The 22,923-nt window shown below is 50.5% G+C and overlaps 10 protein-coding genes across 10 annotated transcripts; 5 read left to right on the top strand and 5 right to left on the bottom strand.

Annotated features, from left to right (window-relative positions):
• Positions 1 to 446: 446 nt before the first annotated feature.
• On the bottom strand, positions 447 to 2,611 carry PC9H_002144 (uncharacterized protein; the record flags this gene model as incomplete). The annotated part of the gene is made up of 8 exons (XM_036771786.1): positions 447 to 752; positions 809 to 940; positions 995 to 1,312; positions 1,372 to 1,655; positions 1,705 to 1,884; positions 1,932 to 2,020; positions 2,075 to 2,151; positions 2,198 to 2,611. 8 exons carry the CDS (start codon positions 2,609 to 2,611, stop codon positions 447 to 449), a joined length of 1,800 nt encoding a protein of 599 aa, XP_036626407.1.
• Positions 2,612 to 3,060: 449 nt separating this feature from the next.
• Positions 3,061 to 3,833, bottom strand: PC9H_002145 (uncharacterized protein; the record flags this gene model as incomplete). The annotated part of the gene is made up of 4 exons (XM_036771787.1): positions 3,061 to 3,601; positions 3,664 to 3,685; positions 3,741 to 3,768; positions 3,831 to 3,833. 4 exons carry the CDS (start codon positions 3,831 to 3,833, stop codon positions 3,061 to 3,063), a joined length of 594 nt encoding a protein of 197 aa, XP_036626408.1.
• An 836-nt stretch (positions 3,834 to 4,669) lies between these two features.
• On the top strand, positions 4,670 to 6,805 carry PC9H_002146 (uncharacterized protein; the record flags this gene model as incomplete). The annotated part of the gene is made up of 2 exons (XM_036771788.1): positions 4,670 to 4,956; positions 5,026 to 6,805. 2 exons carry the CDS (start codon positions 4,670 to 4,672, stop codon positions 6,803 to 6,805), a joined length of 2,067 nt encoding a protein of 688 aa, XP_036626409.1.
• A 783-nt stretch (positions 6,806 to 7,588) lies between these two features.
• Positions 7,589 to 7,906, top strand: PC9H_002147 (uncharacterized protein; the record flags this gene model as incomplete). Its single annotated transcript, XM_036771789.1, has 1 exon — positions 7,589 to 7,906. The coding sequence occupies one exon, from the start codon at positions 7,589 to 7,591 to the stop codon at positions 7,904 to 7,906; it is 318 nt and encodes a 105-aa protein (XP_036626410.1).
• Positions 7,907 to 9,993: 2,087 nt separating this feature from the next.
• On the bottom strand, positions 9,994 to 10,557 carry PC9H_002148 (uncharacterized protein; the record flags this gene model as incomplete). The annotated part of the gene is made up of 2 exons (XM_036771790.1): positions 9,994 to 10,446; positions 10,540 to 10,557. The coding sequence occupies 2 exons, from the start codon at positions 10,555 to 10,557 to the stop codon at positions 9,994 to 9,996; spliced, it is 471 nt and encodes a 156-aa protein (XP_036626411.1).
• Positions 10,558 to 14,250: 3,693 nt separating this feature from the next.
• On the bottom strand, positions 14,251 to 15,546 carry PC9H_002149 (uncharacterized protein; the record flags this gene model as incomplete). The annotated part of the gene is made up of 2 exons (XM_036771791.1): positions 14,251 to 15,347; positions 15,399 to 15,546. The coding sequence occupies 2 exons, from the start codon at positions 15,544 to 15,546 to the stop codon at positions 14,251 to 14,253; spliced, it is 1,245 nt and encodes a 414-aa protein (XP_036626412.1).
• Positions 15,547 to 15,816: 270 nt separating this feature from the next.
• PSF1 (DNA replication protein psf1) lies at positions 15,817 to 16,437 on the top strand (the record flags this gene model as incomplete). The annotated part of the gene is made up of 1 exon (XM_036771792.1): positions 15,817 to 16,437. One exon carries the CDS (start codon positions 15,817 to 15,819, stop codon positions 16,435 to 16,437), a length of 621 nt encoding a protein of 206 aa, XP_036626413.1.
• A 497-nt stretch (positions 16,438 to 16,934) lies between these two features.
• On the top strand, positions 16,935 to 18,836 carry PC9H_002151 (uncharacterized protein; the record flags this gene model as incomplete). The annotated part of the gene is made up of 7 exons (XM_036771793.1): positions 16,935 to 16,984; positions 17,041 to 17,094; positions 17,167 to 17,633; positions 17,687 to 17,868; positions 17,907 to 18,396; positions 18,456 to 18,630; positions 18,683 to 18,836. The coding sequence occupies 7 exons, from the start codon at positions 16,935 to 16,937 to the stop codon at positions 18,834 to 18,836; spliced, it is 1,572 nt and encodes a 523-aa protein (XP_036626414.1).
• Positions 18,837 to 19,558: 722 nt separating this feature from the next.
• Positions 19,559 to 20,794, bottom strand: PC9H_002152 (uncharacterized protein; the record flags this gene model as incomplete). The annotated part of the gene is made up of 1 exon (XM_036771794.1): positions 19,559 to 20,794. The coding sequence occupies one exon, from the start codon at positions 20,792 to 20,794 to the stop codon at positions 19,559 to 19,561; it is 1,236 nt and encodes a 411-aa protein (XP_036626415.1).
• Positions 20,795 to 21,261: 467 nt separating this feature from the next.
• PC9H_002153 (uncharacterized protein) lies at positions 21,262 to 21,874 on the top strand (the record flags this gene model as incomplete). Its single annotated transcript, XM_036771795.1, has 3 exons — positions 21,262 to 21,296; positions 21,351 to 21,584; positions 21,643 to 21,874. The coding sequence occupies 3 exons, from the start codon at positions 21,262 to 21,264 to the stop codon at positions 21,872 to 21,874; spliced, it is 501 nt and encodes a 166-aa protein (XP_036626416.1).
• Between the last annotated feature and the right edge of the window lie 1,049 nt (positions 21,875 to 22,923).

The raw sequence follows: 22,923 nt of genomic DNA on the forward strand, positions 1-22,923 counted from the left end.
CGCACCTCGACAAATCATTGACGACATCCTACTTCAGCCAGTGCTTCAAGCTTGCCGCAGTCTATCCTTTCTCTTCGTTAAACAGAAAACCAACAAAAATATTTCTTTACTTCTCCGTCGACATGTACTTGTATCTGTTGCGCGCGCAAATGAATTGAGTCTCGAGGTGCCTATACACGAGGATAGAATGCGGTGAATATTTCGAAACTAAGGGGAGGTTATATGCTACCAGGGCACGGTGACTGACTCTACCCCACGGGTCGACCCGAGTACTAATTGGCCCTGAAAGTGCTGTAGTTCTGGGGCTCACGAAAGACGTCCGTGTTCCAATGAGCGGTCGGAAGCCGGGAGATAGATCTATAAGTAGACAATACTGCTGCATTAAAGCGGGGTACAATAACATCAAATGAAGCCAGTCATGCAGTAGCCATGAATAACATACTACGTTACTCCTTTTCATCCTGTGTTCCGCGCGTCCTCTTTTTTCGCATCCATATCTTCCCCAAGAGGATCGGCCACCACAGCCCTGACCAAGCCGATAGACTCTCGTCGTCCTCCCAGGAAGTCTCCAAATCGCTTCCCTGGCTCATCTTCTGTTTCCTCTCTCTGCTGGCGATGATCTGACTCCGGAATTGGAGGGCCACGGTGACCCATATGGTGAAGATGGTAAGAGGGATGGCAATGGCTAGGTATGTATGGAATTGGGGGATTGAACCTTCGTTGATCTCTGTTACGTTCATGCCGAAGACAGCCTACACGGCGTAAATAGTGAGTAACGATTGTGGTTAAAGGAAAGAGGAAGACCAACCGCTACAAGAGACGCTGGGAGAAAAATCATCGTAAGTGAGGATATTTGCCGCATCGCAGCGCTATCTCTTCCGGTTGCTTCCGCCAACGCTGCCATACGCTTGCTATCTTCGATGTTCACCAGGCTGAAGGTCTACAACAGACACGTTTAGTAGGGTGGGGAAGCTATTGATGATAGGTACGGTACCAGATTCATGACATTCCTTAGCCGCTTGTCGTGCATTTTGAGGGTTTCCTCCAGTCTATCAACGCCGCTAAGCATATGGGCACACTCCTTGTGCAACAAGTCCTTCCATTCGTCATTGGCCCCATTTAATGTAGTTGCCGAAGACGACGACGACGGAGTCACCGTTGTGGTGACCAAGGTAGGATTGTGTATCTTCTCTACGAACTGGATGGTCTTGCGAAAATCACCCAGAAGAGAATCATAATGTAATATATGAGCTCGGATGACGTGGAGCTCGTGGGTCATTTTCGGGTCGTTCGTGCTCATTACACCAGATTCCTATCGACTATCAATGTCATTGTTCACAATGGATCGATGAGGAAGAAGTTCCGGCGTACCAAGTAACAGATATGCCGGTACAGGACTTCGAGCGCTTCGTCCCAAGCATAAAATGCGTGCCATAACATCAAGAGTACCACACAGGTCGGGTCTTGAGAGCTGCGGAAAATATGTTGCCAATACACGCTTCGACCGGCAACGCTGATGCGGTCGCACAAGAATTTCGCCGACGTACTATTCCATTTTGACGGAGGTGCATGATAGGAGAGGATCGTGCTCCCACTGTTCGAACGAATCACATGGAGAGCCAGGAGGTCCTGATATATGATGCTTGTGTCGGAGCCTGAGCTACCCATAAGTCGAAGCTGGAACAGACGAAGTTATATACTAACTGGACCGAAGATAGAGAGGTTTTTGCGTGTCAATTACGAGCTCTTCAGCGGGGTCGTCAGGATACAGAGATCGGCCAGCGGAAGCGGAAACGGTCGTAGTGGGGCTCTGAGGAGCAGTGACAACCCCTTGCGGGGGCAAGATCTCCTTTGTGCTCACAAATTTGAGGACTAGCGTCATATCTGCCCATGTTGAGTATACGAAGATGTCGGAAATAAAAGATACATACGATCCCCCTGCCCATGTCGTAATTCTTCCTGATAACGCGTAGGTATCCAATTCAAGGCTGACGAGAAGAAGAACGGCTCGATCTTGTATCTTCAGTGAAAGTGAATACATGTTTTAGAGCGGAGGATGAATATGGAAACGAACCTTGTACCAAGCATCTGAAGGGTCGTACCCGACAAATCTTCTACAAATAAAGCACGAACCCGTGTCCCCTCAGGCCGCTGTACGGCGTCAGTAGCTGTTACGCGGCAAGGACTGAACACTCACCCGTTCCTGCACTTGTTCCCACAACGTTTCGGTTGACTGACTTGCAAAGTCCAAAGGCTCCTGGGCCTCAAATACACCGCTTGCCAACATGTCCAGCCGATATATGATAGACTTGTCTTTGTGACCAGAAAAAGACGCTTGGATGATTTTCCGAATCCCGCTTTTACTCTGTTGGTCTACCCTCCAATTCGGAAACAAAGTTTGGGGGTATCCGTACCAACATCCCCCGCACTCGCCTTCAGGATGTGGACACTTCGGCTTTCCAGCATCATCCGACGTGACATCCGTCGATGTGCTAGAGTCTAGCCATGGCCAAGGTGCTGAGGGTGCTGCATGGCGATGCGACGGAGTTGGCACTGATATAAAGCGTCTCGAACTTTGCTTCAGTGGTATATCCAAGACAGTTCGAGCCATGGAGAAAGTGAGGTGGAGTAGGAGGCAGGGTTCCGACCACGAAGCTGTCGAATTATGCTACACATGGTGAGCGTTAGTAGGATGATGGCTTGGCTTCCGTGAGAATGTGCGATACTTGTCACGAGGTCGATCTGAGCAGTGCGTCAATCAATTCTGTGCACAGGCAGCGAGCTTCTGGTGGTGGGTGGGACAGTCACTCCAACAGACTCCAACACGATTTCTTTCGCGTTTATCACGTGGCATTATCATTATTTAATGTTAGGGGTAGGGACGAATGAAAACTGGAATGAAGAGCCTTGCGTTGAAGGCAATTGAAGGCTTGCAATTTGACGGCAATTGAGATGCGCAGTATCATAGAGAGATTAATTATCAGGCCCTGGTAATTAATGACCGTGTATATACAACATGCCGGAAACACAATGCTGTATGTAGAGTTCTGACACCAGCAATTAAGCCGCCGGCTCCTCAGCAGGGGCACCTGCGCCAGCAATTTTCGACTGGACGTGCTCACAACCCTGTGCTGCGAGGTCGGCGACTGCGGCTTTGCCGTGGGCGACTACAGCGGTCTTCACGGCAGCGAGTGCGCTCTTGAAGAACTCTGGGGTGGCGTAGATGGTGGTGCCATCAATCGAATCAAGCCAATCTTGATAGGCTTGTTCGACGATATCATCAGCGAGCTCGGAAGTGCGAGCTGCCAGCTTCTCCTGTACTTTATCGCACCCGGAGGCGACGACACTGGAGAGTGCGGCCTTGCCATGGGTGATGGCGGCGTTCTTCACGGCGGCGAGGGCGCTCTTGAAGAAGGCAGGAGTTTCCTCCACGCTAGCCTCGTCCTGCGTCTGAAGCCAGTCGTAGTAAGCCTCCACAGCGACGGCATCGGTGTTATCGACGGAGCGAGCGACAATGCCGGTGCCAGTCGCAGCCTGGAGGGGGCTGGCAGCAACAAAGGCGGCGAGGGCAAGGAGGATGAAGGCAGGACGCATGTCGACTCTGTAAACGATGGAGGCGATAGGTTAGTAACGCTCGACATGATATATAGTATATCAACGAACGATGTGAAGCGAACTTGACCGCCTGTTAGTTGCGTGGTAAGTAAATATGTATGGATGAGAATGAGTCATTTACTCACTGTTGGGCTGGCTGGAATTGCTGAGGATCTACGGTCAACTGGACCCCCTTAAATACAAGGAGACCCCCTATGGATCGGGGCAATCATCACCATAGTTCACTGACATCGTTCCAGCTGTCTGTCCATCATGAGGCAAAAGCTTGTGTGAAGGGCCTCGAAACTAAGGTTTTAGCATGGTAGTTAGTCAGGGTAGCTTAGCATCTTCCTTCGGCTACACCTTGAAATAGATCGGTATATCGATACCGTAGCGTACCACAGCGTACCACACTCCGGGTCACCGCATTCGGCTATCCGTTGATTCGGCCAGTGAGAGAAGACCTACCAGGGGATGTGGACACGTCTACCCCATATCTTGATGTTTACGTGGGCTATACCAACCTTTAGACTGACGTGACCATGCTGTTTGATTTCGCTCGACCCAGCCGCGAGGCTCCCTGGTGAGTGTCCCAGTCAGCCTCACCGCCTAGCGCCTGCCATTCGCGCTATCCAACATATTGCATCTTCTAACCTCTAAGCTGTATGCCACCTGGCGGATGGTAAACCGGGAAAATCATGGCTGAGCTGGAAATTTGATACTCGTCAAAGATCCGCTAGACTGTCGCATGGTTTCACTCGTGCAGTGTAGCTGTCGACAACTGTGAACGATACGTACGACTGCTCTGCCCTTGAGGCTGTTGTCGCATCCGGGCCTGTCTCGATATCTTGAGCCCGTACATGTGGATTAGTGCTCATATTATCCATTTGACGAGAGCCCTCAAATCAAGCCTACCTGTTGTCATGCTAGGTGGCATGCACGGTGCTCGTGGTACTCAGCTGCACCCGATATTCGTTCTTTTCGAAATGGGTTGTCCCTGCCACTAGGAATAAATTTGAGTATCAGATTCATACACCGGTGATACACTTGCATTTGTTAACACAGCTACTCCGAGATGGTCCCACCGTGCCTACCACGTCGGGGGCGGCTCTCGAGTCTCAACAGCATTATCAATGGATCCAAAAAATACCCACTAGCGCCTGCCAAGCTTCAAGAACTTGCTGTGGAGCGCCCAACAACGCCTACTAGCGCTCCTGCGGCCAGTCGTCATCACTGCAACTCTGGTTCTTGCAGCCAGTTACAAGGCCTTCTGTTGCAAGCAGTGGACGGCCGAAGAATATATACCAGGGAAAGCTGGATGATATCCGGAGAGCACCTCCACGAATCTAATAGGTCTCATTGGTGAGTGAACTCTTTTGTGCGCCACGTTAATGGTTGATTTTGTGTTACTGTAGGTTGAGGTCGGTATAGCAAAGGCATGATCACCGGACGTTCAATCGCCACTTTGGTGATATTCATCATCTCAATACTCTTCGTAATCCACCCAGTCTCCTTCCATGTCCGACTACCATACTTCGGTACGAGGCGGGTCGGCCTAGGGCTTGCCACAGCACCAATCATCGCCATCGCCATCCTATGGGCTGCGCAATGTCTCGGGCCGACTCAGATCCGCAATGGCATCGTAGGCGTCGACGGGGTGAAGCCATACAACATCCTCATCCTTTTCTTTTCTCTGGCGTACATGGCCATCACCCTCGACATCACTGGGATACTCCAGTCCGCCGCATTCTGGGTCAGTAACAAAGGCGGTTCGAACGGATACAAGCTCTACCTCTACTTCTACCTCATGTTGACGGTCCTCAGCATCTTCCTTGGAAACGACCCCATCATTCTGTCTGGAACAGCATTTCTGGTGTATTACACGAAGGTTGCAGAGCTCGACCCTGTGTCCTGGCTTATGTCCGAATTTGCGGCTGCCAACACTGCCAGCATGGTCCTGTTCGTGGGGAACCCAACCAATGTTGTCATCTGCGAAGGCTTCAGAGTAAATAATGTTGCATTCACGGCGTACACAATTCTACCATTCCTGGGATGCAGCCTCTTCTGCTTCGTTGCTCTCGCTATCCAGTTCCGCAGTAAAAAGTACATTCCGAAAAACCTCCCGGTCACGGGGGACTTGGATGTCCGATCAGTCCTCCTCGATCCGAAAGGCGCTCTAGTCGGCAGCATCCTACTTGCTGGTTGCCTCATAGTCATAATCATCGTCAGTTTCTTCCATGTCGATGTGTGGATGATCACCCTCCCCTTCGCCGTCGCCAAATTTATCTTCGATATTTCTTGGGACCACTATCGATACATCAAAGGGATTCCCATGTTGGGCATGACCAGTCCGAAGCGCAAACGGTCTGCGGACTCTGGTTCGGACACCATCCCTGTTCCAGACGCTCCTTCAGACGAGACTGCCATTCGCCAGCTATCTAAACACTTCAGTCACGCTAATGACGCGCCTACTCAGACCCTACTTTCGACTATGAGAACAGAGTTGACGATTGTAGATGGGTCTGCTCTTGGCGCCTCGGAAACGATGGTTCTCCCAACTCGCACCGAATCTCCCACCCCAGTTGAGCATTTGCCTGCTCAGGCTCCCGGGCTCACCCACAGAACGAGTACACCTAACGAACTACCTCCTCCCGGGTCATCTAATGATCCGCGTGACGACAAAAAGAAATCAAAATTATACTCTCTATCCCATCATTTTCCAACCTTTTTCACTGCTCTTCCTCGGTTGCCGTTCAAGTTGGTGCCATTCGCATTTTCACAGTTCATCCTCATCGAAGCGTTGACCCATCAAGGATGGATAGAGCTCTTCTCCGATTGGTTAGTTCGCGCAACTGACCGCCAAATGCACCCCGTCGTCTGGCTCATTGGTGTCCTGGGTGTCGCCCTCTGCAACATATCTGGGACCAACATTGGGGCCACTATTCTCCTCACGAAAGTTATTCGTGCCGCTCAGTTGCCGCCGGCTAGTGATCGCGCTGGCGCCATAGCGCTTGCCGTTGCAAGTAACATCGGCGCCGTCAGCTTTACGTTCAGCGCGAGTCTCGCAGGCCTACTCTGGCAAACCATTCTGAAGCAGAAAGGAATCACCATCACGCAGACGACCTTCGCGAAGTGGAATGCTCTGCCTTTGTTGATGATGACATGTGTGGGACTGGCGATAGTGTCCGCGGAGATGGCGGTCATAACCTGAAGCGAACGGGTGGAGAGGATGACGCATCGGGGCGCCGCTCGCTTATATTAGCTACTTAGGCGCATAAACAAGATCTGTATCCGGAAGTTATAAACAGCTCTAGCGTGGCATTACCAATTCCGTCGGTGAGTTTCCAGAACTTTGGAAAACAGTGATGACTCGGGGCCATCGATGATCAGAGAAAGTCAAGCTCGTCATAACCTGGTTGGTTTGATGAACAACGCTACGACTCGATGGATTCCCTAAGCAGGTCTTTGGGAAGCGCGGTAGTGCTTCCCCTTTCCTTCTTGCTATCAACCATATTCAACGTACGACGGACGGAAAACAGTTCGTACGCACTCTCGACGACTCTGCTACTACAGCTCTGCAACCTAAACCTCGATGTATTCATCATATGCCCTCAATACGAGCTATATGTATCACCGAAACAAGCGTTTAAACCAGACGAATCCGTATCATCGACTCGCACCCAATTTGACCGTCAAGCCAAAGGGGTCGTCGTAGATAATTGTCTCATTTTACCGGAAATCGAGCTCACACGACCCCCCCAACGAGAAAGGTCCCAGTTTGCTTGAACATTTCGGCTTCTTCTTCAAGACTAAACAATCATCCTTCTCGGAAGTCAACATAGGCACTGCGAACGCCACGGTATCGATCATCATCGAATAGAAACGACCCCCCCTCTCGTCATCCCCCAATATCAAAGTTCATTATTCAGACATTCTCCGCTTATTACAAAAAGCTACCGACCAAGTATCGAGCCAAGCCGATTGTCTATTTGCGATGCCTAAGTTTGGGCACCAGCAGCAGATTGGGGCGTCTGGTTCATGGTGGCAATTTCGTCTAGAGAGGAAGAAAAGTTCATTCCGCCCGTTTGATCTTTCGGACTACACCCAAGAATTTCTTGACGACAGCCACGAGTCTGACGACGAAGGAGATGACTTGCCTGAGAGCGGTCTCGACGTGATCACCTCTCCTGATGAGGCGGCAACACGGAAGAAGCATGACGAAATAGAGAGTGCGAGAAGGGAGGCTGCAGCGAAGGAGCGTGCACTCCATGGTAAGGAATGTGTTCATTATTTCAACGAGGCGAAGAGATAGGATTCCAGGAAGTAGGTATATCGATTATATGAAACGTTGAATGAATGAAAGCAGTTTGTTTGTGTCGTACTTCCTCAGCCACATGTACTTGGTGATGATACGAAGAGCACGAACTTGAAGGATGTCTTCGTCATGCCGAAAGAGAGGTTGAATAGTTAGCGTCTGTCTCTACTATCACTCATTCAGGCTTATCACTAGGTACAGATATTGTATTTTTATATCATGAGGTCAATGGCCCGAACAATGCATGGCATCGCCCTTGTCCTCTCGTGCATATTGAGAGTACGTATACCACGGCCACCCAAGACCGGGTTTCATCTGGGAGATTCAGGGTGTCATACTCGGCCGTTGGGGCAAGGGCCACGTAAGTCCTGACACGGAATCTCGATGGGTGGCTCACTCTACAATTCGGCGGGGGCGTCCGTATCAAGAATACACACCCATGTTGTGATTGTAGCCGAATGAGCGGGGCCCGGGGTGTACGGTGCAAACCGTTCCCTTCGGGAGTGATTGATCATGCACATTTGTGTTGTGTAACCCGCGTTCGCCTACAGTCCTACGCAGGTGGTGATCTTGGTGATGGCTTCTTTCTTATTCATGTTGACCAAGAGACAACACGCCTTTAGGACCCCGTCCAAGAATCAAGTTGATTAGCACAGCAGCATGAGAGTTCGTATGGACGATACATTAAGGTATAAAGCTATTAGACAAAGCCCTAACAACCATAAGGGGTCGGGATAATCGACCGTTGACCTCAGTATTTTGCCTAAGTCAGTATAAAGTCCACGTAAGTCCATTTTTTGATGGAATTCGTCAGTTTCCGTACTTTTGATGTAAAAATTCCGGCACCTTCCTCTTTTGATCTTGTGCGGAAGGTCACGACGAAATCTAAGTCAGTGAAAAGCAAACTTACAGTGACTTAGTTTGACTGGGAATGGGAGCGTAAAGTAATAGGATTCAGACATTGCTTATGTAAGGGGAACTAATCCCAGGGGCGAAGATGTATTAATTGAGAGAACATTAAGGCTCTAGCCTAAGAGCAGTTTCTCAGGAAGTGACAAAGGGGGTATCTTGAGGGTGCTGAATGTCGGATAATGCAGGGGTATTTAGATACGAGATGAGAGACTTGGAAGAGCATGAATACTGGTGACAGGCGCTGGTGCTCCCCTGTCTTCAATTACATAATCTTTTTGATTTCGATGGCCAGTTCAATTGTTGGACTTCAACGTTTCGACGTTTCAACTCCTCACCAACATCCCCAATGTCCACTTATTTCTTCAACAACCGTTCACAACACTTGTGGCATTCAATGTGGCCCCGAATTGAAGCTCTTGACATCTCTTCTCGCTGTAACGCACCGTGTGGATAACAACTGCTCCAACTCTCTGGATCCACACACCTGGCAAACAGACTACTGGCAGGATTCCCATTCCCCTATGCGCTTCGCTAACTATTCCGACTCTCATACTCAAGTTCAAGCTTCCAGACCACTCAATACATGCAATCATCATGCCATGGACACAGAGGGGGTTTGTGAGTACCTTATATTTCAACGTCAATGTGATGCCTCCAGCCAACCAGTTGAAAATTATTGCTAAACATTACTCTAGAGTCCTCCTCCATTGGCGATGGAAGAAGCGAATAGACTGTACTGTATTATTATATATATATATTGCATCATGTTTACTATTAGTACGAATATATGTATTTTATTGCCTGAGAACGGTTTTGTACTTGACTTAACCTGACCATCACTGACCATGAGCGACTGTTGCATTGAACATGGTGGCCTGACTTTCCATGACTGACTTAGACACTAACAGACTTGGCTTGACCTGTTTTCTTCAATACCCGAAAGGGACCCACAAAATCATTTTCAAGTCATTTTACGGTAAATATTCCAGCCTAGGTCCGGCTAAGTCATTATTTTATGACTCACACAGACTTAGGCAAAACACTGAGCGTTGACACACAGAATTATCGGGCCTAATACACGTATAGGTCTGCACATCCAGTTGAGGCGGGCAAGCATAGAAAATGGGACTTATCACCGATTTCTACCCTAACACTCAAGGACTGCAACTTTACTACACTCTACACCGCCTCAACTCCTCCTCCTTAGCCAGACGGTCGAGGTACACCTTGATAAATGCCATGTACTTGTTGGAAATCGGACTCCCTAGGTGCATCGGGTCAGTCCATTGTGTGAGCCTATCGCCGTCGGGGTCGAGCTGGCCATCAAACTTGTGGCAGAACGGAAGCTGCAAGCCCGCATGCATCTCTTGTCGCAACTTCACACACATATCGATGTCTTCGGGGGAGTATGGGCCTTGTCCAACGTCTTTCACAAACTTCTTCCACCTGTCTCCAATCTTCATACCAACTTTTGTCACCGTCTCCCTCTCCTTCGCTGAATTCCTTCTTGCGTAACAGTCTGCACGTGCCGCGCTGTTGTCCATGTCAACCTGGCGTGCCTTTTCTCGCAGACAATACAATCTTCCAGCTGTAAGGGCAACCTCAAGATGGCCGACAGCGCAGGCCTAGCAGAGGGAGAATCCAAAGGATAATGAATAAGACTAACTACAGTACATGAGAGGGCTGCTCACCTAGCAGAGGGAGAATCCAAAGAGAACAGGATAAGGATTCTCCATGCTAGGAAGCGAAGTATATACTGTAGTAGCGTGAGAGGAATGCAGGATAACTGTACAGTACACCAGCCACAAGTCCGAACGGATATCACAAGGTACAAGGAAACATGTGATAATGAAGTGGAGGGTAAATGCACAGGAGTCGTGCCAGCGACTTGGGGAAGTAAGGGCGAAGAGTAATGAAGTGGGGGGAAAGGATAGAGGTAACCCGGACGAGCCCCGAGGAGTATAGACGAGTCCGAGCGAGTCCGAAGTGTCCGAAGTGCGGGAAGACTCCGGAGTCACCGGACGCGGCTCGGATGCGAAAGGAGTGGGTGGAAAGGAAGTGGAAAGGAAAGGGAGCGAAAAGGAACGAAGGGGAATGAAGGGAATGTAGGTAAGAGTCCATGGAATGAAGGAAAGGAGAGAAAATAGGAGTGTCCCCTTACATCACCCCCCCTTCAAGGTTGCGGCGACCCGACGCGAAGATTCCTGCCTGCCGCGCCACGAATTCACCAACCCCGAAACTCCGGACTGCTGCGAGAAGATGTCGAAGTACGACTGCACAGAGCCCGGAGCCTTCCGACTGCGCCAACGCTCCCAAGACTGGTCCAGTGCTGTAGGAGTCATCTGTTAGGGCGACACTAGTCAAAGACTAACGTGGCTCCCACAAGAATACTAAAACCAAAAGAATAGACGAAGTAGCTTTAGTTGACTTAGTTCTCACTATTACTAGTGGAAATCCCAAGAGAACGAGCTAGCGTTCTAGGGCCTGTTATTGGTGCTTAAATACTAAAATACATGCGTAACCCTCATGTACTACTACATGCCTACTGCAGCCGTCTTTCCATGGAACGCGCACCGATTCCATGAGGCGCTTGGTAATGTACTGCGGACATGTGTTGTGCGTGAGGATCTTACTAAGGTACCGTAATGTGAATTAGTAATAGGCGTGTCCTGCGCGTTTAGATAAGATATCGAAAAAGATAGTATTCGGGACAGACCGGGCCATAACATCATCCGGAGCGGTGCGGGAGTCGTCGGACTCGTCCAGAGTGAGCGTACTGCATCCGGATGACGATCATGGAAGTCCTTGACCTTCTGGGCAGCATGCTGGAGGTTGCTCGCAGGCTCCCAGGAGTCATGCTCGATGCCATAGCCTTGCCAGCGTACCAGATACTTCAGGACCCGACCAAACCGTCTGCTATTACGGACCTCTTCTACCTCATGCTCTTCTTCTCCATCAACAAGCTGTGGAGGGGGTGGAGCAACAGGGCGTCTACCTGGAATGGGGTCCGGGACGAAGGGAAAGAGTTTGACCATGGGGAAGACAGGGTGGAGGCGGGATAAGCCCAGAGGGAGCTGGAGTCGGTACTGTAAGGGGACACTCCTATTTTCTCTCCTTTCCTTCATCCCATGGACTCTTACCTACATTTCCTTTGTTCCCCTTTGTTCCTTTTCGCTTCCTTTCCTTTCCACTTCCTTCCCGCCCACTCCTTTCGCATCCGAGCCACGTCCGGTGACTCCGGAGTCTTCCCGCGCCTCGGACTCGCCTCGGACTCGCTTCGGACACTTCGGACTCGCTCGGACTCGTCTATACTCCTCGGGGCTCGTCCGGGTTACCTCTATCCTTTCCCCCCACTTCATTACTCTTCGCCCTTACTTCCCCAAGTCGCTGGCACGACTCCTGTGCATTTACCCTCCACTTCATTATCACATGTTTCCTTGTACCTTGTGATATCCGTTCGGACTTGTGGCTGGTGTACTGTACAGTTATCCTGCATTCCTCTCACGCTACTACAGTATATACTTCGCTTCCTAGCATGGAGAATCCTTATCCTGTTCTCTTTGGATTCTCCCTCTGCTAGGTGAGCAGCTCTCTCATGTATTGTAGTTAGTCTTATTCATTACTTTGGATTCTCCCTCTGCTAGGCCTGCGCTGTCGGCCATCTTGAGGTTGCCCTTACAGTGAGTCCGAAGTGCGGGAAGACTTTGGAGCCACCGGACGGGGCTCGGATGCGAAGGGAGTGAACGGAAGGGAAGTGGAAAGGTAAGGGGACAAAGGAAAGGAAAGGGGATGAAGGAAAGGGGAAAGGAACGAGGAGGAAGGGGGCGGGACAGGGGGAATAGGAGAAAATAGGAGTGTCCCCTTACAGCCGCCCGAGGAAATGCCCCCGTCTGGCGATCACCAACGCCAGAAGGATGGTACCTCACCTCGCCTCTGACTATCTATGCCGGTGACTCCCATGCGAACAAATCACTGAACTTGTGGATCATGGAAACGACCCCCAAGCCCGATATGGGAGAAACTTGGCTACGTGTTGACGCGAGTCATGATTTTTTATGTCTGCAACGGTGGAACTGTGACTCATAGTCCGATGGCCCGCGTATCAACTTAATATGCTGCCCACCTGCCCTCTTGCGGACCGATCGCTTCGGTAACGACAGGTTTGCTCAGGTTACTTGTATCACAAGTGTAGGATTCCAAACAGCAACTTCGAAACTATTAATCCCCCATCGCCACGTCCTAAGCAATGTCAAACTATGGCAAGCTGGTCAATAGGTATGCATTAGTATTTACTGGACTGACGACCACCAACTTCTTATCATCCAGCGTTACGGTTACTAATTGTCTACCTGCCACCTTGGCGCCAGGGACCATTCCACCCGTTTGGCGTTCATCTCACGGAGGATACCGCACTCCCCCTTACTACTTAGGGTGGCGGTTGACCTACGATCAGCTCTCTGGACTGTTGGATCCCGAAAACGATGTGAAAATTGAAGTCTTCGACTTCTTGCATAAATACATCTTGCCACGATGGGAACGACTTGGTTACGACCAAAAGCTCAGGTAAGGATGGAGGGTAACATCCACGGTCGCAAGTGTAAGCAAGGGAACAAGAGGGAACAAGCTTCAATTTAAAAGCTTCACGGGTGACCTGACCGTGACATAGTTGTTCTATCTCTATCGTGGTATCAGTCGAAAGAAGAAACATGGCGGACACTAGGATGCCGCTTTCTGGTTACCTGTACGTCTAATCTTCATATTCCTACGGTACCATGACGACACGAGAGACGCGCAGCATGCCGTTGAGTCCACCCGTAGAACCTCAGAGAATTCCGCAACTCTGGGGCTCAATGGCTCCCGGAGGATATCGTACTCCTCCATACACTCTGGGATAGCGTCTCACTCCTCCACAGCCAGCTGGCAGCCTGCCTAGACCGGAACATACGAAGACGACCATACCGATAGATTTTGAAACATGCTGCATTACACCACGGTGGCGCGCATTCGGATACGGAGAGAACTTATGGTGAGTTGTGCTCCAATGCTATGCAGCTAGTCAATCATCAGGTAATCGGACAACAGCGACGCGAGCCGGAAGTCGCCACCATCCCGGCGAGGGACGACGCGAGGGAATATGACCTGATTGTCAACCTTACGTCCAATGGCTCGAAGGCGACACTTGAAGTAGTGCAGGGTGCCCAACTCCAGGAAATAATTGCGGCTGCTGTACATACTCTCAACTTGCCTGTCGGCTTGGCTCCTGACCTGAAGTGGCATGCTCATCTTCGGCGGTCGGAACAAAAGGAAGGATGTGATTTGTCTTTGTGAAGTCTTCTTACACGAGGTAGAATGTAGTAGACCGACGCAGGCATATTGGAAGACATCTATTTTTCGGCAATTTCGAGCGAAGTGTCGGTATGCTCAATGATTCAAGTGATCTGAAATCCGCCGAAGTCTAAGTATGCCTCCTCGATGGACATCTTGCGAACCACCAACGCTTCAACTATCAACCTGGGGCTCGAACCGACAGTTGTCGGCACAGATGGCACATTATTCGTGTCGCCGGGGTGAAGGTGTTCCCTTTCTGAGTCTGCAGGAACGACTGCCGAGGGAGAATTCATGCTTGCGCGGTCCTGACCAGGCGCGCATGGTAAGAGGTCGGCATGTGGGTCTGCTCGAACATTTTGTGAATGGATATGAGGAGCTAACGTATGCGAGGTTGGGACGTGCAGACTCTCCAAACCTTCCGTGACTTCATCGAGGAGTCGCTGGGACACGGATGATTCATCCGCCTCTCCAGCCTGAGTGGTGATCATCAAAGCAGCACGGCGTTCCTCCCTTCGCTTGTCCCTAGCCTGTCGCCGAGTAAGGGACTTACTTTCTTTGGAGTATAGAGAGGTATTATTGTGTTCTTTCGTCGCAGTAGAGGCCATCATGGTAGAGGCGAGACCTCGCTTCTCGCCATTGGTGTGATGTCTGTCCCGCTTGCCTGGCACGATCATGTTTCGAGGATCATGGACACGCTGTCGGAAGGGGCGTGGTTTATAAACCGAAGCGATTTCGAGGGAGAGTGCCACTGGTGGCGACGCCCCAGGAACTTCCAGAGTATTGCTCCTCTCCTCAAAGTCGCTGTCCATGGAGAATATTGTATCTGAATGCGCGCGATTGATGGAATCTTCGGGTAGGTCTGGTTCGGTCTCGGTCTCCGTGTCCTCGAATTCAGTCCCTGACGTCTCCACGTCAGTGGTAGACTCGCTGGGACTGGCAGGTAGCAATCGTTGGGGAATCTCGACCTCCTTCACTACAATAACACTTGCTCCAATTTCTCCAGCCATCATCTCTAGGGTCTCCAACGTGCGCTCCAGATCGGAACTCGAGAGACCAATGAGTTCGCCAGAGTCTGACACTCCGAGTTCATAGTAGGCTTGGCCTCCGCCTTCGAGTAGTCGCCATTTGAGTTGGGTGACGAGACGAGCAAAGCGAGCAGGAGATGGGTTGATGAGCTGGAGCTTGTATTCTACATTTCCTATACAGTCGATGGGTAAACAGTGCTGGGAATGCTGGATACCGTACTCACCGTCATCATTCTCTGGTACAAGTTTGGGTAATGTAATTGCACTGGCTGGGCTTGGGCTGCGACGAGGCGAGCCATCTGGCGGCGTGGATATAAACGAGTCCCATGGGCTGGGTACTCGCGGGCTTTCGGATTCTCCTTCGCCAAACATGGTGTACTACAAGGGCGATGGTGTAGACAAAGGGTCATTGTGAAGGGGGATTTGGGTCTTATATTCGAGGTATCATCTTTTTCTGTGTAAGTGGGAGTAGCGAACCAGGAGACGGACAGCTCACCTAGCTTTTGTAGATGTAGCTTGAGTCAAAGGGCAGTGTGAGATTGTTAGTGACTCAGCAATAGTCATTCACGCAGCATTCTCACGGTTAGTAAAGTTGAATCAAGTCACAGTGCCATCAAGCTTCGCTGCGAACCACATACTGCCATGGCTGAGGCGCGTCAATTTGGGGACCTCGCCACTCAACTTGTACTGGAATCCCGCCGTTCTACAGCCACAGATACTCTCCTAAAATATAACGATCCGCTCGTCAGGTCAATCATCCGAGAACAACGAGATCTTGAACGCGCCGCCGATCCTCTCGTTCTACAAAGCCTTGATGCTCCTGAAGGGACGCCGCCACCCCCAGGACTCATCATAATTCAAACTGCTATCAACCGAAACAAGCGATGTCTACTTGCCTATCACTCCCATCGCGTCGAACGATTTCGTGACATGTATTGGGCTGTCGGGGGAGCTCTGCCGCATATACTTTCTAACGCCGATATTCGATCGAAGCTATCCCCCCACGAAGTCGATTATCTTAGGCAATACCATGATAGTGTGATGGAGTACAGAGCCGACCTTGGGACAAACGAGCTGGATATTATGGCGGGCATCGAGCGACCAATCAAAGATCTGAATGTGCTGGTAAAGGTGGTAAAGGATTGTGGGGTCATTCAGACGGAGCTGGGGAGTATCGATTTCAAGAAGGGGCAGAGGTTCATGGTCAGACGGGCGGACATCGAGCATCTAATCGTTCAAGGTTACCTCGAGGAGATCGTGTAACGATAATTGCAACCCATTTCACCTTCCCGCACCACTCGACTCCGTCACGCATCACGCATCGGGACTCTACGGTGTTGGCAAATCGATGCCAGTAGGTCGAGACAGCTGGACGAAGGCGCAGGTCTTGGAGCGTGGCTGCATAGGGGATTCTGTAACTTGAGCTCCTGCTGAGTTTGCCTGTCTGTCTTGCAGCAAGGCGCGCCGAGATTACCTCTACTTACCAGCATCGTGACTGGCATCTGGCGAAGCGCATCGACCTTGCACGAACGTTTCGACATCGACAGTTCTAATTAGGTAGGGCAGCATTGTGGTGATCATCTGTAGATACACTTGTACCACTTGTACGAAACATGCAGTTTCTTCCCTCTCCAGATTGCTTGATTTTGTGTTATTGTTGGAGCCCGCGCGCTTGATCCTGTTAGTAATTCAGCGCTTATGCATGGTCGAGACGAGGTCGAGCCGAGCGCTTCATTGATCATCCTTTCTCTCATCGCCTGATGAAGGAATCCCAAGATATCGAAACAGCCACGACGGCTTTGTCGCCAACGTATGTGTGTAACAGATCCTCATATCGGCTGTGATGAATGTCAATCAAATCACCAGCAATGCCACTGGGCCTCCAGATAACAAGGCGCGTCGCTACGATCGACAACTTCGGTGAGTGCGTCCAGGATGCGTAGAATTTGACCAGGAATCTGACTTTCGGCGATACATACTCTATCTGTGAAGTCTTTGGGCTGCGTCGGGGCAAAATGCACTAGAATCATCGCGCGTCTTGGTCATTAACGGGACAGCAACATCAACTTCAACGCTAAAGAACCTTGTCCTCCCTGGAATCGGCCATTTCACCATCCTGGATCCATCCAAAGTCACGCCTGCTGATGCGGGGAACAACTTCTTTCTCAACGGCCCCCACAGTATTGGCAAATCTCGAGCCGAAGAGGAGGTTAGATTGCTTCTGGAGCTGAACGATGGTGTAGAGGGGATGGCCGATACGAGATCACTGGAAGAGGTTCTGGATACGGACCCAGAATGGATCTCTGGATTCACAGTAGTCGTTGCGCACAACCTGGACTCGAAATTGCTGGACCGACTGGCGACTTTCCTATGGTCAGACGATTCTCATCCATGTCTCTTTGTGATTCGGTCATCAGGGTTCCTAGCCGAGTTCTACATCCAATACCACGAACACGCTAGTGAGTGTACTCATTCTTCATCCCACTGGTTTAGCTGCTTCAAAGAACCACAGTCATTGAATCGCACTCGGAAACCGCGCCTTCGCTTCGTATTGATAAAGCCTTTCCTGGGCTTCTCGAATACGCGAAGTCGCTGGATTTTAAGACCATGGATCCAACGGAGCACTCTCATATCCCTTACGTTGTCATCCTTGTCAAAGCCCTAGAAGATTGGAAAGCAGAGGCGAGTCTCCCTGTGTCCGCCAGTATACGACGACAACTGAATATCAATAGCACGGTGGACTGCCCCCACAAACATACCCTGAGAAGCAAGAATTCAAGAAATCTATCGTCGCCATGAAGATCAAACCCGACGAGGAAAACTTCGACGAGGCAGAAGCCCAGGCATACAAATGCTGGACATCAACGACAGTTCCATCCGAAGTGGCCGAGCTCTTCCAGGATACGAGACTGACTAACATCACACCAAAAACGCCTCGTTTCTTTGTCCTCCTCGCCGCCCTCAAGGAGTTCACCCAACAAGAACCCTACGCGTTACCATTAAGTAGCACGCTCCCCGATATGAAGAGTAATACAGAGAACTACGTCCATCTTCAGAAGCTGTACAAAACGAAGGCCGAGGAGGAGAAGGGCGTGATCAAGAAGCTCCTTGCTGCGCCGGTGCCCAGCGATCTGGTAGATAGTTTCGTCAAGAACGCCCACGGCTTGAAACTCCTCAAAGGAAAGCTGTGGGATGCGCTGAATGGTGATAAAGAAGCGCTGGGTATGCTTTGCTCCGCTACGCAGTACACTGCTTCAATTCACAGCCGCTCCCTTTGTCAGCCAACTCAGTCGGTACTCTGCCCAAACAAGTCTCCGCGCACCTCGCCCTCTCTGCCTTGGCCACTTTCCATTCTGATAACCCCACCGCGACGCCCACAGTAGACGCCCTCACGGCAGAAGCGAAGAAGATACTCCCCGAGCTGCTAGAAGGCTGGGACGATGCCGTCGGAGAGGTGTATGTACCCACACCGATTGACCCGTCCGCGATTTGTTTACCTTCTTTTTAGTGTTCGCGCACCGTTCGCAGACCTCCCGAATACTGCGGCGTTCCTCGGGGGGCTCGTTGCCCAAGAGGTCATTAAGATGATCACCAAGCAGTATGTGCCCATCAACGGGTACTGCGTTGCTGATCTTGTTGATTCTTGGACGGGCGTTATATGATACTGAAAGCTTAGTTCCCTGACCATCAGATCCTTGTAGAGCGTTGTTGTTTTTGTAAGTATGTGAATAGGAAAGACGCCATCTATCATCACCCCTGTAGGATTGCAGGTAAACACGATAGCGAGGTACCTCAGTGTCTTGGACTACCCCCACCACTTGCACAGTATATTGTTCAAATTCATCCTAATTCCCGAACGCTCCCTCCGTTGAAGCTAGCTCGCGCTACTGGTTCCCAAAAGCTGCGTATATCAAGCGAAAACAAACTATGTCTGTCCACCGTTCACGGCAACTGATACAAGGCTCCCTGCAGTCCTGGTCGAGACAACAAAGCACCTCTCCACTCGTGAATCATTCATATCTTATACGTCTCTTCCAGCTGTATCGCTACACTCCCCCACCCTTGTGCCTCACATGAACGCTGTGTATTCTCGCAGGCGTTCTGAACCACATTATCTCCATTCAACTACCTCTAGGGTTGTCATGGGGGACCGGACGATAAATGAAGTCCGATCGCCTTCACTGGTGATATATATCAGCGCCAGAACTAAATCCCAGTTGATCCCCACATTCTGTCGACATGCCTTCTCGACGACAGGGATAATCAACCATCTTCGCGCAGAACCATCGAGACTGATACATATCCAGTTGAGACAAACAAGCATAGAACATAACACCCATCACCGATTTCTACCCCAACACTCGAGAAGTATCCGTAACTTTTACTACACTCCCCGCCGCCTCGACTCCTCCTTGGCCAGGCGATCGAGGTAGGCCTTGATAAACGCCATGTACTTGTTGGAAATCGGACTCCCTAAGCGCATCGGGTCGGTCCATTCTGTGAGCCTGTCGTCGTCGGGGTCGAGCTGGTCGTCGAACTTGTGGCAGGGAAGAAGGTGCGAGCCTGCGTACATCTCTTGTTGAAATTTCACACACATGTCAACGTCTTCGGGAGAGTATGGGCCTTGTCCAACATCTTTCACGAACTTCTTCCACCTGTCTCCAATTCTTATACCAGCTCTTTCCGCTCTCTCTCTCTCTTTCCTTAAATTCCTTCTTGCGTAACGGTCCGCACGCGCTGTGCCATCAGCTATGTCATCCCGACGTGCTTTTTCTCGCAGATGATATAATCTCCGTGCCTCGATTAGATGTTCGTCCTTGTTGTCGATCTCCTCTGAAGGCAATGGAAAGCGTGCTAAAAGCCTAGCAACGGCGGGATGCATGAGTTCTCCATCGGTGCCGGGGGCATCCCCCATTTCCTCTTGTTCTTCTGTCTCGTCCGGGGAGAATTTGAGCGTATAATCTTCATAAATGAACGGCGTGTCTACCTCCCTTCTACGGCTCAAACGAAACATCCACCACGCCCCTGTTGCCGCAATAAGTATCACTTCCTCCTGATGCCCGTAGTTCAGCATTGAGAACAGACAGCAGGCTTGATCAGTGGCCTGCTCGGCGGCCGAGCGCAGCAGCCTGCTGAGCTGCTGACAATAACTGAGTATATCCTTGGGGTGACGTGAGGGAGGTCGTTTCTGCTCTACAATCACAGCCACCTTCGCGTTGGTTGTGTGTACATCGATTTCCGAGAAGCTTGGCTGCGGGGATTTCAAGAAGTGATTGATGTATTGATGCAGATTTGAATAATCCCCCAAGTGAACGGGTTGGATTTCGGGAAGAATGAGCGAGTTGTCGACAATGACGCCTTTCGCTTGGCTGTCGGAGGTAGTGACCATTGATGTGTCGGCATCAGTTGGCTGATTGTTCGGATGACGTGGAACATATAGTCTGTACTGGGGGCAGAGGACGAAGATGTCGAGGCGTTTATCACAGAGTTGAAGAAGGAGAGCTGACCAAAGTCCGTACGAGCTGTCTTCTGTCCTTCGGACGTTGAAGAGCATGGACAGGAGGAACGTGAGGGGTAGAAGCACGGCTGTCGCCCAGAAGTCGGACCAGATGGTGTCCATCAGTGTGTCTGATATCATTCCTGCACTCAGATCGATATATATATGTCTGTGTGTGTGTGTGTGCGCGCGCCTTGTGATGGACGATTGACAAATTCTCCCAGAACTCGGCATCAGTTCGAAGAGTGTCGGAGAAGGGCGAGGAAGATGCCAACCCTGTCCTTCCAAGGGATTTTTTGTGGCGTTGATTACCCGGCCCGACGTCTATTTATCTGTTGTGATTATGTGGTGGACACGATCGGAGATATATAGGCTCGAGTCACCATGAAATGCTAGGAGCGCCGTTCCGAATAAGGAAAGTAGTGTTGGAGCTTCACCCTGGAACCAATCACGGCATGTCCCGTGTGCTGGGTCGATTACTGAGACGTCCATACATGGAACGATCATGTGATCGTGTTTGGGAGTCCGACTAATTCAAGAATCGACCGTTTCAACCACTAGCCGTTATCATCAACACATTGAAGCCAACCATGACTGACAACGGCAAGGCAATTGCCAGTGAATTGTGAGTTCACATATTGAGCTCGTCATGGGTCTCTCTGACACGAGAAACGCGTAGTATGGCGAAGAACCCACCCGAGACGTTGGATCCAACCACTATCCCTCCCCTCTGGGGCTCAATGGCGCCTGGAGGGTATCGTACCCCTCCATACACTCTGGGCTGGCGCATCACTCCTCATCAGTTGCAGGCATTCTTAGACCCTGACTGCACGAAGCCGACCATACCGGTGAATATCGAAATTCGCTGCATTACGCCACGTTGGCGGGCATTCGGTTATGGGAAGAAGTATTGGTGGGTTGTGTTCCAAGGCTCTGCGGTAGCTGCTAATTATCCTGTAATTGGACAACAGCGGCTTAAGGCCAACGGTCCGCACGATACCAGCTTGGAGAGACGACGTGCGGGAGGATGACCTAATTGTCTACTTTTCGTCCAATGCCTCGAAGAAAAATCTTGAAGCAGTGCGGGGACCGAGACTCCAGGAAGTGACTGCTGCTGTTGCACATACTCTCAACCTCCCCGACGACTTGGTTCCTGACCTGAAGTGGTATGGTCATTTCCGGAAGTCGGCAAAACAGAATTGATATGCTTCATATTGGCTTTGTGTTGTCATATATGTAGCATCGTTGGACTGTTATTCAAGTCACTTTTGTCTAGCCGACGTTCTCGTTTATGGCAGTGGGTGCTGAGCGCTGAGTAGTGGTTCAAGCTTTTGGAGATCGAATAGAAATGTTGGGCCACAATGGCCCTCGGGATCAGGAGCTTTTCGTAACATCAAGGGTGCAGCCGCAAAAAGCCCGCGAGCGGCAGAAGTCCTCGAAGCTATGTATACGGCCCACCCCGAGAGCACTGGCCCTCAAACTTAACGTACACAGCAATGTCACTAACGTCATTCCATGGAAATCCACTTAATTGCAATCGGAGATTGTTGACACCTCCAACATGTTTGCAACACATGTACCGCAGTGCAACACATGTACCGCAGGGGTTTTGCTCCTGATCTGACATGCGTACCGAATATATGGCTCAGAACCTGTGATGCGATGATAATTGTCCCCTGCAAGTTGCTCTTCCCAAGATCTTTCGATATCTTTTCCTGAAAGCATTCACTTGCTTCACCCTGTGGGTCCTGATTTACATTTGTTGTCACTCGACGTTGACTCATCCCATGGAGGCTATCGTACTTGGCAGTTTCGCGCCACCAACTGGCGACTGACAGATCGATAGTCCGGGCGTCGAAGTAGGCATGGTTCTTGGGCTAACGAATTACAAAATACACAGATCGAGTCATTGTGCATTAGACATCAACAGTCAGCGGGAGCAAATATGGACCCCTATGTGCAGACTTAATTACTTCCAACGAGAACAATGGACAGGTGTGCACATTCCATCAGAATAAAACCTGAAGCACCCACTGAAGTTTCCATCAGCATCAGATGGCTTCACCCCACACCCGATTATAGAAACTATCCGTTCCCTTCACTTGGCCTGATACGGACATCCCTGCCTAATCAAAGAGTGAGTCACTCATCAAAAGTTTCGTGTTGTGGGTGACTCCGCCGCCACGAAAAGGTGGCTTTTCTTCTTGAGGCTTGCGTGCACCTATGATATCAAAGTATCTCTCACTATATTT

Source organism: Pleurotus ostreatus (assembly GCF_014466165.1).
Source record: "Pleurotus ostreatus strain PC9 chromosome Unknown scaffold_10, whole genome shotgun sequence".
NCBI lineage: Eukaryota > Fungi > Basidiomycota > Agaricomycetes > Agaricales > Pleurotaceae > Pleurotus > Pleurotus ostreatus.